At 48.2% G+C, this 18,813-nt stretch overlaps 1 protein-coding gene across 1 annotated transcript in view; it reads right to left on the reverse strand.

The window, feature by feature from the left end:
- Positions 1 to 18,813, reverse strand: part of LOC138301517 (myosin light chain kinase, smooth muscle-like) — a 326,421-nt gene that overhangs the window by 42,584 nt on the left and 265,024 nt on the right. The window contains exon 14 of the mRNA XM_069242031.1: positions 3,094 to 3,221. Coding sequence (XP_069098132.1) covers positions 3,094 to 3,221 — 128 coding nt within the window. The remainder of the gene's footprint in view (positions 1 to 3,093; positions 3,222 to 18,813) is intronic.

Raw genomic sequence — 18,813 nt, forward strand, 5'->3', positions numbered from 1 at the left:
TCAGCGAGTCAGAGTACCAAACCCTTTTAATAATAGCACACTGGCAAGCCAAAAGGTGTTGCCCACACAACTACACTTAATGAGCAATAGCCTCAGTATGTCCAACACATGCAGTAGCACCAAGCCATAAAAACCTAGATAACATAGATTACTGCTTTCCAGAAAACTACAAACAGGAACCCTGGAAACAATATTTACACTACAGCCATAAACATCCTGCCTATGTCAAAACATCCTTTTTATACTCTTTTGTTGATGCATGTGTTGTCAACAATGAAATAGGTGAACATGTTCCACTGAAACAACAACGGCCTACCACCAGGGCAGGCTTTAGCACTGGTGGTGTTTGGTGCGACATTCTACGCCACTTACACTCTCTGCCTGTCTACTCTACACCATTCTACTCCATGCAAGTGCTCTCTACCCCCATTCTACTATGCACCACTGCACTATACACCAATCCAGTCTAGGCCACTCCACTCAACTCTGCACCACTCCACTCTATGCCCCCATCCACTCTATGCCACTCTACTATGCAACACTGACTATGCCTCTACACTATGTTACTGCACTTTATCCTGCACTGATCCACTCTACCTCACTTCAATTTACTCTGAAACAATCTACTCTATGCCACTGCACTTTGTCCCACTCTACTCCACTCTGTGTCAGTCCACTTTATGCCACTCTAGTCTACTCTACACCACTAAACGCACTGTGCTTTAAGCCACTACTCTGTTACTGCACTCTACCATGCCCCATTCCACTCTACCCTGCACCACGCCACTCTACACCACATTACTCTGTGCCACTGCATCCTGTGCCATTCTACTCCATGCCACTACCCTCTACATCAGTCTACTCTATACTATTGCACGCTATGACAATGCAATCAACACCACTTTACTCAAAACGAATGCACTCTGCACGACTGCATGCTACTCCACTCTTTTCTACTCTGCAAGACTCCACTCTCAGCCACTAAACTCAATGCCACAGTACTCTGCACCACTGCACTCTACGCAACTGCACACTAGGCCACTCTACACCATTGCACTCTATACCACTCTGTTGTACTCTGCAAGACTGCATTCTCTGCCACTGAACTCAACACCACTCTATTCTGCACCACTGCACTCTAAACCATTGCACTCTGTCTCACTGCACTCTATTCTATGATGCATCACGGTTCTCTATGCCACAGCTCTCTGCACCACTCTACTATGCGCCACTCTACTATATGGCACTGCACTCTACTCTGCACCACTCAACTCTATGCCACTCTACCACACTTTATGCCACTATACTATGCATCACTCTAGAGCACTCTAATCCACTCCGCACCACTGCACTCTATGCCACTCTACATCTCTGCACCACTCCATGCTACACCACATCATTGTCAAACACTCTACTCTGAACCATTGAACTCTATGCCACTGCACTCTACTATGCACCGCTCCTCACCACTGCACTATGCTACTCTACGTCAATGCACTCTACACCACTCTACTCACAACCAATGCACTCTATGCCACTTAACTTTATGCCAGTCTACTCTGCACCACTGTACTTCATGCCACTTCACTCTAGGCCACTCTACAACACCCTACAACACTACACTCCGGGATATTCCTTTCTATGATGCTCTTCTCCATTAACCTCTACTGTACAACACTTTGCCCCCACACTATGCCACTCTACAAGACTACTCCACTCTACAATGTTCTACGCAACTGTGCCACTCCATGCCACTTTATTCCACTCTATTCTATGCCACTTTACTCCACACTATGCCATTCCAATGTAGCCACTCTGCTCTATGCCACTCCACGCCACTCTAGTCTACCCCACTCCATGCCACTCTATTCTGTGCCAATACCCCTCCTTGCCACTTTACAACAATCCAATCTATGCCATTCCACTCTTCATTACTCAACTGTATGCCACTCCACAACAATCTACTCTGCTTTATACCACTCTATAACAATCTACTGCACTCTATGCAACATACTCTATGACAATCCACTCTGCTTTACACCACGCCACGACACTCCATGCCACTTCACAACACTCCACTCCGACACTCTATGCCACTCAACTGTACTCAACGTGACTCTACATCATTCTACACCACTGCATAACGCTCCATTTTATGACACTCCACACCACCCTCCTTTACCCCACTAACTTTTAGCCATGCCGAACAGCAGCCACGCTGGTGTGCATCATGCCTAAAACATATTGGCAAAGCCAATAGCTTTTGCATAGGTGAGACCTATTAGCTTTACCAATGCTTGATTTATCCCCGCTTTCTTCCTTTGTCACTGTTTCCCTAGCTTTCGTTTCATCCTTTTTTCTGCCTTTCTCTTCTTCTGGGACCAAATACTGGTTCTTTGATCCCAACACATGAGTGCCTCTGCCCACTACATGCAACTCTTCCACAAATTAAGCCCTATGCAGGAGTAGGACAGAGTCAGGTTCAGCCAGCCATGTGACTCATAATGCTACATAGGTGTATCTTCCTTTTAAAGACAATCTCTCAATTTCCTTATAAGTCAGTCACAACAATCTCTACCTTCTCCACCTATAACCCTTTCTTGAGAAGTGCAGACTCCAACTGAAGCTGGGGCTGGGCCTAGTTATGAAGTAGTAGGTCTGGCCCTTACGACCCAGATGGGTCATTTGAAATTGTGGTCTAATCTCCCAGAGAGGCAAAAACGTCAACTAATCTGGTTACTGTACATGTTTTTCATTCTAAATCATTACAGATATTTCAAGAAATTACTGGGCGATGACACAGTATTACATCACCTCCCTCTATTTTAAAAAAATGTCACTGTTGTCTCTGGCATCTTTTGCAACCAAGAGAGACCTTTGGAAATGTCCCTTTGCAGGATATCATCTAAGCATGACAGAAATTGTTGTTGAGAATGTTAATAACAGCCCAACCACTTCTTCCATATTTAACAGGATGTTTTGAATCGGACCCAGAGGAACAGGTTTGGGGCACCATATGGGCAACTGGACAAATTACAATTTAAGGGCCGGAAAAAGGACAGTACACCATGACCTTAAAGAACCACATCTCACCTGCTTTTTCTGCTTCACCCAGGAGGCAGCGATGGGGGGGCTCCCCAGAATCTCACAGTACAGTTCAGCTTGGTCACCGGCTTTCACCTCCACGCTGGTTACGGGATCTACCAACTTCAGACTGTCCCCTACAAAGACACCAAATAAAATAATTCCTACAATAGAGCAAAAACAATGCATGATATAGGCTAAAAGGGATGTACCTGGGAGGGAGAGGAGCAGGATCAGAAATGTAAATTGAAAAATATCAGTAACACGTCAGTTCTATGATGTTGACAAGTGAGCATGGTGAGGGCATGCTGACCTTTCAGAGGGAAAGGGCTAGTAAGAACCCTCACTGTTTCAGCATTCAGTGCTCCTTTGTGATAGAGGATTCATTAAGTTACTGAAAAGAGTGAAGGAGTGTACTGAAGAGCACGTTATTTACCTTCTGTAATGAAATTCCGGAAGAGACCAGCTAGCCCCAGATTCTTTACCTTTTGAATCTTCTCCCAGCATCAGACTGGATCTGAAAACTTTTCAGTGGTACTTCTGCATGGGAGGTGGTTCTGTGCAGCTCAGCGTTGACATCATTCTGTCCCATAAGTGATGTGCGAGGCCTAAAGAGTCACCACTCCCATGCAGTGACGTCAGTTGCTTTTGAGATAGTCTGCTCCTTTAGGTGTGGAGCCCACAGAAGCAATCAGAAGACCAGGGAGGATGCAAGGGTTGGTGAAGAATGTGCAGCTAGACAGAGTTTCTGCCACATGGATCATTACCAAAAGGTAAGTAACTTGTTCTTCTGATAGAGACCTCTAGCCTCAGATTCCTCATCTTTTGAATAAATACCAAGGTAATACCTAACTGGAGGTGATCTGTGAATGATCTCAAATCAGAAAGTCCTGCAAGACGAAGTGGAAAAAATGCCCATCTTCGCGAACTTGGCTGTCCCGACAATAGTGATTTGTGAAAGTATGGAGGGACGCCCAAGCACCAGCCTGATAGATGTTTACAACAGGGACATGCATGCTGACGCAGTGGTAGCAGCTTTAGCCCTGGTGGAACGGACCCTCAGTCCCTCTGAAGGCTGCTTCTTTGCCAATGTATAACAGATCTTATTACAGAGCAAAATCCAGCATGAGGTGGTACGCTTCGGTGCGACCTTGCCTTTTTTGTTCATTCTGGCAAGCCCCATAAAGAGTTAATCATCCACCTGGTGATCTTTGGAGCGATCAATGTAGAAACTGAACTCTCTCTTGGGGTCTAAGCAATGGAGTCTCTCCTCCTCTTTAGAGGGGTGAGGCGGAGCATAGTACGCTGGCAGGGTGATGTTTTGGCTGATATGGGATGGTGTTACAACTTTTGGTAGAAACAATGCCATGTTCGCAGAACTAGCTTATTGGGGAAGAAGATGGTGTATGAAGGATGAACACACAGAACTTGAAACTCACTCACATGCTGTGCAGAGGTGAAGGCTGAGGTCTCAGAGGGGCATCACAAATGGAGTGGAGAGGAACACATGTTCTAGCCCTTTCAAGAAGCACATCACAAGTGGCGATTTAAACAAAGAGGGCTTATCAGTCAACCTTAAGAAGGCCAAGATGGCTGTGCCCCGAAAAAGGCATTGCTGGACGACAGACAGAGTAAATATTAAGGTATCTGACAGTTTTTGGCCAGGATGGGGTGAATCTGGCAAGTGCCACACTAAACCACAAATCTGTCACAATGACAGGCATTTACAGTTTTCATCGAGGGATGTCTGGCTGCCAAGATGACCTCAACTACCACTGGAGGAAGGCAGAAGGTGTTCAGCTGTCACCACTCAGTCTCCATGCATGAAGGTGTTGGTTGCGAAAACTAGGGTGGAGAACCTGGTCCTTCAACTGCAACAAGACATCTTCCGGAAGAGGCAGTCTGACTGGAGGACATATGCTCAAGCCCAAGAGTTTCAAATACCATACTCTCCGTGGACAGTCTACAGCCATGAGTATGACTTCAGCCCAGTCTGTCCTGATCTTCTGGAGAACTCAGGGCAGGAGTGGTATTGCCAACTGGCATACAGGAGCCCCAAGTTCCACTCGAGGTGGAATGCATCACAGAGTGAGAAACACCTTGAAAACTCCAACACGCAGAAGTGCTGACATTGCACTCTCTCGGTGGTGACAAATTGATCCAGCCAAGGTTTTTTTCATTCACCGAAGAAACCTCACGCCATGTCTGGGTGTAACCGACACTCATGATCCTATAGGCACCGACAGCGGAAAGTGCCCACCCTGGCATTCAATTAGCAAGCTAGATGGTTCGCCACCAGGAAGATTGCCTGGTGGTCCAGAACAGGCCTCCTGGGTCAGGTTCCATGACACCGCCCTACCCTGTTTGTTGTAGGACCACATGGCAGTGGTGTTTTCTGTGAGCGTCCCCTTGATGGATGGCAGGAAGGCTTTCAGCGTCAAGCACCTCTAACCAGATGGCCACCCCAACTCAGAAGTGACTCATTGCCACTGTCAGCTCTGAGTGTAGAAGGGTGAGGTGTCTGCCACTGACCCAATCATGTTGCAATAGCCATCACTGCATATCTTTTGCAGTCTCCTCCTAAACCTGGACATGGTTAGAAATGTCTCCTTGATATTGGGCCCACTAGGACTTCATCTCCCACTGCAGAGCCTGCATATGCAACCTGGCATGCTCGACCAGCAGGAGGTCATCAGTCCCAGTAGCTTCAGAGTCAACCTCACTGAAATCCAGGATTGAGGCTGAAAGATTGATATCATAGCCTGAGTGTCTTGGACTCTCTTTCCCAGGGCAAAGGTACGAAACCGAACCGTGTCCTGAATGTATCATTTGTCAGGTATGATTTCTCCATGTTTATAGTGAACCTCAAAGATGATCGGAGGATCGCGATAGTCTAGAGGTGGTTGATGGCTGTCTGGGGCCAGTCATCGAGGTAGGGGGAAGACTGGCAACCCTGACCTCTGAAGGTGTGCTGCCACCACCGCCATCTTCACGAACATCCAAGAGGTGCTGGTGAGACCAAAGGGGAGAAAAGCGAACTGAAAATGCTCTTCTCCCACCAAGAACCACAGTTAGCACTGATGGGCCAGCAGGACAGGAATATGGAGTAGGCATCCTTCAGGTCCAAAATACCAACCAGTCTCTAGAGTCAAAGGCAGGCAAGACCTGGGCCAGGGTGAGTATTTTGAATTGCTCCTTCTGGAGGAAGAGATTGAGAGGGTGCAGATCTAAAATAAGCCAAAGCCCTCCATCCTTCTTGGGCACAAGATAGTAGCAGAAATATAAATCATGTCCTACTTCTGCTGCTGACACCCTCTTAATAGCCCCTTTGGCCAAAAGGGCTTGCGCTTCCTGTTGCAAAGTGGAGAGATGGTCCTCTATCAGTTATTGGGTAGATGGCAGAGGATGTGGCAGGGACGAAAATTATGAAGGTGGAGGGCAAGCACTACAGCCACTCTACGCATGACCACAGTATAGGAGCCAGATCCTTCTGTAGCTGGGCCAGAAGAAGAGAAAGGGGCTGTTTCTGGGGAAGTATCAAGCCCACAAGCTTCTTGCAAGTCCACGCACCAATTGTCATCAGCACAGGGCTAAGCAAACTCATCACCTGGTCATAGTTGTTATTGGAGTCTGTTCCGAAAAGGAAGTGAAAGGAATGTGGTCTGCTTTGTGGTAAAGTGAGTGCAGAGAACTTGGTAGGATTGGGTTGCGACATATGGTGAAGTTAGACCAGCACTGGAGAGGACAACTGGGGCCACTTATTCAGGTGGCAAAGTCAGCAATGAAATAATCAGGCCTGGCTTGGACGTGGGTGTCAAGGGTGGCATTGGTGCTGGGGCAGTTGGCTCACAGGTTATAGGTGGCGCAGAGGGTGATCTTGCCAGCGGTAATCCAGGTGGAGGGCCCAAAGTCATGCCAGAAGGAATCCCAAGAGCCAAAGCATAGCTGTGCAGAACCCTTTGATCTGGCATGGCATGGCTGAAGGGCCCGGAAACACTGGTTGTGCCAAAAACCAGCTGTGGAACTGGCTCTAAACTTGTCCAACTTTGGAAATGTGAATACAATGGTTGATGCCGGCGAGTGCGCCTCCAGGGGGGTGAGAATGGCACTGAAGGAGTGGAGCTCCACTTGGCTTTCTTGTGCTTATCTGAAGACTTCGAGTGTGATGATGAATGGCCTTGCAAGCAGCTCCCGCGACTCTGAGCACAGGAACAGGCCTTTGATTTGGAATGACACTTAGAACAGCCCAAACGCAATGTGTTTTTGTGCTTGGGGAAAGAGTTTTGCTCTCAGAAGGCCTTGGGATTCATTGACTGTCAGTCTCCACAGGTCTTGAGTCCTTTTCCAACACCAGAGGCATACCTTTTGGGAAGCTGTCACTAACATCTGCTTTTGACATTCCCTACTAGGTTTAGAACTCCGTGCATTGGGGACTGACATACCTTGCACACTGTAGAACAATTTTGGAAAAACCACAATGAGGTAACAGTCTTCGAGACATGGGAGAAGCTCCATTTCTGCGTTTGGCGAAAGAAAGTAAGTGACATTAGTGCACCAGAGTGGCACTTATATAAGCTCTGCATGTCACTTCTGGAGCAGAATGGCTAGAGCGCAAAGGTACTAATGAAAAGTTTACGGATTCAATCTGAAGCCTGGGGAATGTTCAAAAGGTTAGGAATCTGCTCCTTGAAGGCTCTATCAGAAGAGGTTTACATGGGGGTCGGGCCTTTTCTATGTTGTGGGGAGAGTTAGGATGTGTGAAATTTCAGGTATTGGACCAAAATCCAACCTCAACAGCTGAACAAAAATCATGTGATTCTGGCTCAAATCAATATATCTCAATGTGCCTAAAATTTGAAATGTTTGTCATGCAACCACGCATGACAAATCAAGACATAAAGAGATAAAATATGGACTCAGAGAAGGCAACACAATGAGGTTACCGTGCATTGTTATTTGGCTACCAAGAGACCATAGATAACCAAATGGCTATTTTAGCACCCCAGCGAACAAAGCCTAGTTTGGGTCAGATGATGTCTCGAAACATCTTACTAAGTTTTCCTCTCCATATTCCTCCATTTGTCACCAGCCTTAAAAGTGGGACCTTTTGATAAATCATACAAGGTTGGTTGTAGAATTCTATAATCAAGGGTTAAATTAAATCATTCATTCAGTGCAACCAACTTTAAGATTAGGAAATCTAAATGGAAATCTAAATGGATACTTTAAGCCCAGGTCAGGCACTCAGCATTACAGCCTTGTCACAAGGAGCTGCCTCCTTCATTTATAACAAAGTCTTTTCTCAGTTACCACATCTTTACAAAAAAAGTATTGACTCAATTTTGTAATTTATGATTTTGGAGGCTAGGAAGTCCCTTCAGTGCAAAGAGGTCTATATGACATTGACCCCATCTCGTCTGTAACGCCTTGGAGATATCTGGAATTCTAGTCTGCCACTACATTGAGCTGATCCGGAAGGTATTCCGCCATTACAGAATTTCGATTCTGCAGGCAGTATTGCCAAAATGTTCTGGAAATTTGGCTAGAGACCTCGTTCCTCCAAGTTTGTTGATATAACGGACAGCGGAAATGTTGTCCATTCGAAGCAGAATGCAACAACTGGACCGTGGTGCCAGAGTTCATATAGCAAAGGAACCTGCTAGAAGTTCCAAGCAATTGATGTGAAGATTTCTTTCGTCGTGAGACCATCGACCGCCAGTGGAGACGGTGCCACAACGAGCTCCCCCGCCCCACTTGCTGGCGTCGGATTCCAGAATAACATCCAGGCAAGATCCGAATATGGCTCTGCCATTCCAGGCTGCCATGTGATCTAGCCACCACAGCAACTCATTGCGCGTCTCTGGGATGAGGTCTATGAGCTCTGAATGATTCACACCCCTCTGAAGATGGTGGATCTTGAGAAGTTGAAGCGCCTTGTAATGCAAAGGGGCCGGAAATATGGCTTGAATGGAGGACGCCAGCAGGCCCACTATTCTGGCCAAGATCCTGAGAGAAATCCTGTCCCTGAGAAGGACTGACCAGATCTCCTTCTGGCTTGAGCGTAATTTCTGGAGCGGTAAAGACAGAAGGGAGGTAACAGAGTCTATCTAGAACCCCAGGAATTCCATCTGTCGAGCAGGAGTCAACTCTCATTTGGAGACATTGATCAGAAAACCTAACCCCTGAATTAGTTGAATGGTCCATTCGAGGTGTCGCAAAAGGGACTGAACATCCTGTGCCATCAGGAGGATGTAGTTGAGATGGACAATCATCCGAACCCCCCCGGGATCTGAGGTTCTCCACCACCAGGCGCATGACCTTGGTGAAACACCAAGGCGCTGAAGAAAGGCCGAAAGGAAGGACCTGGAGATGGAACCATTAACTGTCCCACTGAAACTGTAGGTACTTTCTGTGTGGAGAAAGAAAAATCGGGATCGTTAAATAGGCATCCTTGAGGTCCAATCAGACCATCCAGTCGCCCTCTCAGAGAGTGTCTCTGAGCAAATGTATCCCTTCCATTTTGAAGTGTCGGTAAATAATCCAACTGTTGAAATCTTTCAGATTTATCACCAGTCTGGAACCCCCTCCTTTCTTGCTTACTGCAAAGATAGTGCTGCAAAACCCCGAAGGGTCCGGGTCGCAGGGGGTGATCGCACCCTTGGCCAACAGTTGATCTATCTCCTGTTGAACAAAGGCGCGATTGACGCGGGAAAAAAGGATTGGTGGAGGCATGACAGACTGGAGGGGGGGTCCCAAAAATCTCGAGATGGAACCCTGAGACCGTCTCCAGCACCCACAGATCGGACATCAGAAGGCTCCAATTGCGAGGAAGGGGATATCAGTCTTACCTTAAGAGGTGGAGTTAAAGTTGGTGCTGAATTGGGAGCGGGCGCCGCGATTGAAGCGGCCTCGTCCAGCACGAGTCTTCGCTGGGTAGAAGGTGTCTCTGTCTTGGGCCGAGAAACCTCTTCCTGAGGAAGTATAGGTTGTGGGGGGGGGCCGCGAGAGGCATTGCGACCAGCCAGATGCCCTCGACTTCTGCCGGCCCTGGAAAAAATTAGTTGGTGAAACACCTTGTTCATGGAAGTTTGTGCTTTGTCCAACACTGTAAAGGTGTGAACAAACTTCCCCAGATCTTTGATGAACTTATCCCCGAAGAGGAGGCCGTCCGCCAAAGGTCCTGGTTCCGCTGTGGCTAGCTCTGTTAGTTTGGGATCTCCGCGAATTAAGATGGACTTTCTTCTTTCAGAGGAGAGGGCACAATTTGCGTTCCCGAGCATACATAATGCTTGCTGCGTCCAACCTGCCAAGGTGTCTGGGTCAATGACCGTGCCGGATTCTTTAGCTGACACCGCCAGGTCTAGAATCTTGCCAGGGGGTCCTGTCAGGTCGAGGAGTTTGTCCTGGCTCATTTTCCAGGACCTGTTGATGCCTTTTTTCGGGTCCTTAGAGGACCTCTTAATGAAGGTGGCTAGGTTAGGGTCCAATTCGGGTGTAAGGGCCACCTTATGTGGAATGTCTGGGTGGGGGCATTCGGACCTCAGTCTGCCACGTACGTCCTTGTCCAGGGGTTTCCTGAGCCGAGAATAAACGTAAACTGAGACGTAGGAAGGGGAGTCCAGTCTGAGGATCTCGGGTGTACTATGGCCTCAGGGTCAAAATCAAGGGAAGAAGGGGGTTCTGGGACCTCACAAGTCGGGGTGGAGGCTGAAGGGGAACGTCTTTGGCGTTTGGGCCGGGAAGAGTCTTCGTCAGAGCCAGAGAGTGAAGCGGGAGATTCGTCTGACTGAATGTCGGGAGGAAGAGGTAAAACTTGGGTGCTGCCAGAGGGCTGTGCGTAGTATTTGTGATCTGTGCCCAAGGACTGCGACAGTCAGGCTAAAGGAGCTGCGTGGGGCCAATTGGAGGGGCGAGAATTTTGACCATCCGTCAGAGGAGCTGAGGGCCCTGGGGTAGTCTGACCGTAGGGAGGGAGCGTCAGGGCATAACGTTTCAATTGCCGAGCAATTGGCTGCAGGGCCACAGCGAGGGCTCTGTTAACAGACTGTGCCACTGAAGCGTCCAAAGCATGGACAATATCTTCCGCCAACAGCAGATCTTCCTGCTCCTGATAGGTAGCTGGCTGCTCATTAAACTGCTTCTCTGCCATGGCCAGACCCTTGAAGCTAGCAATTACTATGGCCGTGTTGAGAATCGCCTCAATACTCTATGGGCCTGCGCCTGTAATGGGGGGGGGTACCCCGGCACACTATGCCGCTCTGGAGGCTGTCAAAATATCAATCTGTGGCCGAGCAGGTGCTATAGCGCCACAAAACCCTCAGGAAATATCCTGTAATAGCCAATTTCCAACCCAGGCTAATGGGCGTAGGAGGGGCATCAACTCCACTTTGGCGCTGACTAAATGACTGCTGAGTCAAGCGTGGGCTCACAGTCACTATTCAAACAGTGAAACTGACCCGTGGCGCTTTGCGCGGGCAGCAAGCCAAAAGAAGGACCAATAAAATTGGCGCCGAAACACCACGCCCCTCGGCCTCCCGGCCCCCCGCTGGGCACCTAAATTACGCGGCGATGCTCCAGGAGGAGCGTGGGACGGAATACTAACACTTGCGTCCCCGCGCTTCTCCGATCGACGAAAACGCCGAAGACAACAGTGCACATTAAACAATAAAACAGTATAAAAGAAAAAACGACGGCACTTATCTGATGCGTAAGCAGCTAAGAAAGAGAACGCGTTATGGTTCCTCGCTGCTTATATAGTCTGAGGCATCGGGGCTGACATATGGGAAATTATGTCAGTTCAGGTTTTTCTGGGATTTGTAGTTTTTTATTAAGTATGTTTCTGATTGGCTGCTGTCAATGGTTTTGTTAATAAACAGCAAAGAAGGAGAAGCATAATCCGAGCCTCCGGTCCTTAATAGAATTAAAAATTATTGACGCGAATGCTAGAACATTTTACATTCACCTTTAATAGTTTGATACATTGTGTATTAAGACCCAGTTTGCAACCTTAATTCACCTAGCCGGTTCTCTGGATTAAACAACTGTAGGAGGTCTTTTAAAGCAGCCCACGCTCTCAAATCATCTTCTAGTTTTTTGTCTGTATGGAAATGTTTCATCTAGATTTCCTCTGGCGTTGCCCACTTTAAAACATCTGAGCCAATCCGCATATCTAGGGAGCATCACACACAGCCATTTTATAGCTATCCTGTGGTTTGTCTATAACAATTCAAGCAGGACAAACTTCCTGCTAAGTTTCCTAGTGGAGGGGCAGGGAGACACACCCAGGAGCACCTGCCTAATTTTGAGTGGTGTATGCCAACCAGTAGCTCTATTCTGATTTTATAACACTGCCTGTAAGTAGGGGGTCAGCATCAAACAGAACCGCACCATATGTATAAACTCAGCAGCTAGGCACTCGGGCAGGTATTTGATCAGGTAGGATATATAGTGTGTAATATTTTCGGGGAGAGATATTTTGCAGACTGTCGAAAATGGCCCTTTCTGCAGGGTTTTTCCCTCAAACCTTTTGCCATTCCCCTAAAGAAGGATGCCAGCCAACTGGCGAGACTGTATGGCATAAGACGAGAACCCTCCTCAAGAGGGCCACACCAGTGGACTGGTGGGTAGAAGCCGTGCTGTGCTGCAAGGATCCCCCCAGTGCAACCCTCCTCCCCTGGGGTCCAGTGGCTGCTCAATGCAGAGAAGAGGTTCCATTACCTGTACCAACTCATTGCCTTCCCCGCGCTGTGGCAGGAGCCGGCGAGTCTGTTTTTCCTTGCAGAATACTCCCTAGGGTCGGAGAGACCTGCTCCCCTGCATCAGTTGCTGCCGAACCAAGTGGGGTGAATGCTCACTACTGGAGATAACCTCATGCCCAAACTACCACCCGTCGTGCTACTGTACAGGCCATCCTGACATCGGCATGAACTGGACACTGTGCTCTATGCCAGCAATTGTCTCACCTGCATAATATTTGGGATTTAGGCCATTACCATGCAGTATTGACGAGGAGCACAGGCCTGCCTGTTCTCTACAGCTAAGCTGTCACTCCTGCATTTCGAGAGTATCATAATCATGCAAATAAATGGGCTGGAGCCTCCAATATCCTAGGAGGAATGCTAGGGGGCTGTAATATCACCGTGACTCCTGGTGATTTATCTGTTTTGTGGCTAACCTGAGTCAACATATTTTATGCCTTGATACCATTATCACGAGAAGCCTTGCATCACCAGGTTTCAGATTTGCATGATAAGGTTTTAATTTCCCTGCATAAGAGTCATTATGTATGTGTTGCCCTGAGCCGATTATCTCCCTGGCCTCGGAGATATAACTCAAGTGTTTGACCTCTAGCAATGGTAAGGCGTAAACATCATTAAGTAGCTGTGGGGAATTATAGATGTGAGAGAGCCGCCTCACGTTCTGCAAGGTGTTCCTCTTTGGGATGAATCCAGATTGATCTGTATGGATGATGGCCGGAAAGCAAGGGAGGAGCTGAGCTGCAAAAATACTGCTAAAGAGCTTAACATCAACTTCAAGAGGGAGATGGGCCGTTGAGCGGAGGCTGCAGTTGGGTCTGTGCCAGGCTTATGTATCATCACTATCAGGACTTCTCGTATTGTGGACGGGAGGGAGCCCTTCTGGAAGGCCTCTTTATAGACCTCCAGGAGTTTATCAGCTATTGTGTCTGCATACCTACAGTAAAACTCAGTGGGAAGGCCTAGCTAGTGCATTATGGTCATCTGAATGGAGTCACTGGAGTAGGATATTTGCAGGTATTCATCTCGATCTGGCTGGTCTGTCAGTCCTCTAGTGTACAGTTTACTTAAGTGGAAATTAAATATTCCATTAATGGCCCTCTGTGTACAGACTATGCGGCCCATACGATCATGCAGAGTCAGAATCTGATTTCGGGGATTCTCCTGCCTGACCAGTCAGGCCAACATCACTCCAGTTTTATCTCGTTCTGCGTGTAGCTGTTGGCGATACATGGCATATGTACGTTTCTCTAGTCTATGCCAGTCATCCATCTAATAAAGCTTTGCAGGCCTCTCGCCAGTCCACCAATCTGTTGAGGCATAGATGGAGCTCTGCCTCAACACCACCTAGGACCATCTCAGTCTAGTTGTTGTTTGATCCCCATAGGTAGCCTTGAGACATACCCCTCAGAGAACCGTCTTTGTCACCTCCCTGTCCATGGCTATACTCCCAGAGGTGCCCGAGTTCTTGTGAAAGTAGTGTGTTGCTAACTATGACCTCGAATGTAGAGTCAGTCAGTGTCTTCACCCCCAGGTGCCAGAGCGGTATCACTGGGTGCGCTCCCTCCCAAAATACTGAAGAACGGGTTAGTGGTCTGATAAATAGTGGGCCAGGTACGAGATCCCTGACATCATTTGTGCTATATCGCTGGAGACTAGACTAAAGTCTAAGTGGATATGGGTCCCTGCTGTGGGGGTATAACAGGAGAATGTTGGTTAGATGTGGTTTTGTATGGCGTTTGGATGGGTCTCGATCTATGGAGCCGTTAAGGACACAATTACAGTCTCCTGCTACAGTGCTACAACAAGGTCGTGCAAGTTAGGGTAAGTCAGCCACTGCAACTGTGGTGCAGGAGTCAGAGCAGTCACTGTTTGTTGCATAAACATTCACCAGGCTGACTTCCTGGCCATCTAGGATTCCATACAGTATGGAATATCTACCCTCCGGATCTAAAACATGGCCTCTATCATGGAAGGGATTCCCAAAGAGCTACCCATATCAGGACACCTAGTGTAGCAGGAGGATGAGGTGGCATACAACTCCCCCCCCCTCCGGCATTTCCTAAGGCAAGGTGTGCAGTCTCCCCATACATGCATTTCTTGTAAAAATGAAAACGATAATTTATAATGTTTCAGATGGGCAAGTACCCTTGTACGCTTCTTAAATCGGGCAATGATCTACACATTCCAGGACATGAGTTTAGTGGTGTGACCTGTCATCTGTAAGTACTGAAAGTCGTCCAGCCCTTCAGTTAGGATGTCCTTAAGTGCAGCTCCAAGGAGGCAGGCTCAGCTCAGCAGTTGGAACCATAGTGTACAAGAGCAGCATGTAGTTCCCCAAATATGTAAAGCTATAAACTCAAAACCTATACCCAATGCCCACCTATCCACAGGCAGCTGAGCTATGACCTCCCACGCTCCCACTGGCCAGGCAAGAGCCAGCATCTGCCAACCCATTCCCTAAAAAGGAAAAGTTACGGAAAAACAAACTACAACAATTAAACTTTATGCTTTGCTAGAGTTAATGACGCGGGGGTGCAAGGCCACTGCTGCTCAAGCTTCCCCTTCCTGCCTACTCCCCTCTCTCCTAAGCCTCTTCCATCTGCATATAAAAAATACAGAATAAGCAACTGAACATATCAAAGTGATCCAAGCTCTTCCCTTCCCCATTAACAGTTCAATAACTTTTTCCCATCTCGGCCATTGTTAACATGCAAGTTATCTCAGTGCTAGCATCATCTGTGCTGGGGGTACGAAAAAGACTTTTCCCGACGTTCCCTTACAGTGATCCACAGTACTCCCAGTCAACCGGACAGGCCGTAAAAGTCACTCCAATCTAATCTGTTACTAGCTGGGTCAGGGTCGCTGCAGTGTCACTGGAATGAGTCTCGAGTCTGACCACGGATGTGGTCCAGAGTATTCCATCTGGCCATGCTACAATTTTTGGATTGTTAGTTATCATCATACTCCTCCGCTGTCCCTTCTGGCTTCCTGGGCAGTCAGATTGTCTCTGTGTGTTCGGGACAAGCTGCTCCTGTTGTCCAGTGCTCTGACTAAACAGTCTGGCACAAGCTTCTAACCAGTCACTAGCTTCCCCAGAACTAAAGAATAATACCTTCCCCTCCCGTTGTACTCAAAGCTCATCTGGGAAGGTCAGGCTGTATATTTCAAATCCATGTCTCTCTGGCACCTTTTGAAATCAATGAATGTTTTTTGGTGTTCCTGGACTCATCACACATAAATCGGGGAAAATAGAAACAGGTCTCCTCTGGAACAGTGGAGGGCCTCTCACCCGCACCAATTGGAGGATGTCATTGCAGTCATGGAAGTTGAATAGAAAGGCAATAACTGCCCTTGGCAGTGAGCCAGGTTTTGGTGGGGGAGCAACTTCTGTGTGGGCCCTTTCATTTGTGAGGAATTCAGACAGTCTTTTTGGGAGAATGGCTGTAGTAAGGCATTCGTACAGGTACAACTTGATGGACTGCCCCTCTGCCTTTTCTGGGAAGCCAACAAATTTAGATTGTTCCTTCGAGATCCCCACTTGGAATCCTCTATTCATTCATCTAGGTGGGCCGTCAACTTCTGGAGGTTAGACACTGTGGTGCGCAGGTTATAGACCTCTTGTTGTAAGGTGTCAACTGACTTTTCTGTGATGGTCACTCGCTCTGCCACCTTCTGCAGGTCCGTCCGAAACAGATAGACATCAATGGCGACTAAGTCAATTTTGTTAACCAGTTCAGCTCGCAAGATCTGTATTGCCACTAGCAAATCAGCGACTGACAGGGTCGAGCCCACCACCTCTCCAGCTCTATCCCCAGGGCACTCCCACCAGGATCATCAGGCTGCAGTGTATGTGTGTAGTTGAACATTTTATTTGATTCTGATGGCTTGGACCCTTTGTCCTTAACCATAGTGGTGGGGAGCCCGGACTGCAGGGCCAAAGATTCAGGAGCCAGGGAAATACTGGTGTCACCTCTGGGGAACTCTCCCCACAATGCAAGGGACCAATATCACTGGAAAAGCAATGGCAGTCCTCTATAGCTTAGGGTGCAGTCCAATGAGGTGGTACACAACAAACAGGTACAATGACACCCCTATGGTTGCAACTAGGGGTCTTATACAGTTCACAGGAGCCAGGTGGTAGTATTCAGAAGTGCAACCCCACCAGAGAATGTCTCCTGGGCCCCACCACAAGCACAGTCTCCTTTCCTCTGGGCACCCCCCCCCCCGAAGTGTCTCAGCACTCTAGCCTCACCATAAAGCTACTTGGGGAGTGGACAAGACCTCCTGTCCGAAATCGCTAACCAGGTGGGTCAGTGCCATAGGGTGTGAGGAATGCACAGTGTTACAGTCAAGCCGGCACCCCAAGCCCTGCAGCCTTTATGAGGCACAGTAATTATTAAGTAGGACCCCCAGCAACTTCTACAAATGTTCAGCAGTGGGCTATGGGCAATAGACATGGAGAGCGCTCCTGCAAGCTCTTCATCTTCCCTCGTCTTGGTCACAGGGCGAGGTTGGCCCTCTAGCTCTCCTAACAGTCACATAGATCCCAGGACTTCCCAGAATCACAGCACCCAGAGGTCCCAATCTCTGAAACAGTACCTGGATAGGGGGGCTCCCAGAGTAGTCCTTCCAGAAGCTTCTGCTGTGAGGAAAGTCTCCTGGGGCCCAGAACAGGTAGGCCTTCTCAGTGTTCTGTCTGGTACCGAGACACGGTGACACCAAGCAGGTCATTCACAGGATGCACCTGATTCACGGGCCGAGCAAATCGCTCCCCGATCATTCTGGGCAGAGGGATCTCCGTCACTCACTGTAATTTCTGGAGACAGGAATCATCTTTGCAGGAGAAAAAGAATATGGGCTCTACTGGGTATAGGCAGTGCCTCAGGGCAGGCCTGCCGCAAAACTGCAACAGGCCCCCACGTCTTTGCCGCGCCCTGGGTAGCGCTTCTCCAGTGCCACATGCGATGCTGTGTGGACGTCCGCTTCAGTGATTGGGGCCCAGTTTACTTCCACACTGCTGCCAGGGCTTCTCTGGCATCTCCCCCAGGACCCTCCAAGGGAAGTGCAGACCCAAAGCACAATTCTGGCAGTCAGGTGCAGAGCAGCCTCACTGCCCGTGAGTGAAGACAGCCGTCGCCAGAGGGCCAGCTGCAGTCCTCTGGTAGCACAAACAGATCTTTTGCCCCTGGAGGGACTCACCAGTTCACGGGGTAGTTTTGCGGGGGGAAGCGTTGTCTCCAGAAGTACCATCCGGTTCTCGCTCCATAAACAACAGCCACTGTCGAGTGCGGGCCCGCAAACAGGGAGGCCTAATGCAGTTGGGCTCAAAGCACAATCTATTCAGCAGCTAATTGGTTCCTGTGGCTCCAAGAATCCTTCTGCGGAATCCCTTCGATATGGTTCACAGGGGCGAGTATGCGGCTGGGGGAAGATGGCAGCAAAAACAGAACGATTAGAGCTGGATTATTTAATTGCCAGTGGGAGCCAGGTAAGAGCATCTAAATTGGCCATCTTGCCTGGCAATGCCCCATTTCTATCGTTTTGTGTGGGTCAAACTAACTATAGTATCCCTGTAACCTTATGGGTTTTTTTCAGTGAATTCCTATTTTTTTTTTATGCAAAGTAATATATATAAATACTGTATGTTAATGCAACCACTGGAGCGCATGGCTTTCAGCCACATGCACCCAACCCCACGCTGCACCCAACCCAATGCTTCTCACAGCCTATGGCTGAGCGGCAGGGGTATAGAGTTTTCTTTCCCCAACTGTGCTTCGGATCTGCAGCTACCCCTGGATCAGTGAAGGATCTGCGTCTATAGATATACAATTTTATTTTTCCTTTAAGAATTCAGAAACTACTGATTAGATTTGCATCAAATAACAAAAAGAGCTCTTTCTGGACCAAGATCTACCTTTCTGCCAAATTTGTTATAAATCTGTTCAGCGGTTTGGGCTAGAGTCTTGTTCAA

Source organism: Pleurodeles waltl, chromosome 6, assembly GCF_031143425.1.
Source record: "Pleurodeles waltl isolate 20211129_DDA chromosome 6, aPleWal1.hap1.20221129, whole genome shotgun sequence".
Taxonomy (NCBI): Eukaryota; Metazoa; Chordata; class Amphibia; order Caudata; family Salamandridae; genus Pleurodeles; species Pleurodeles waltl.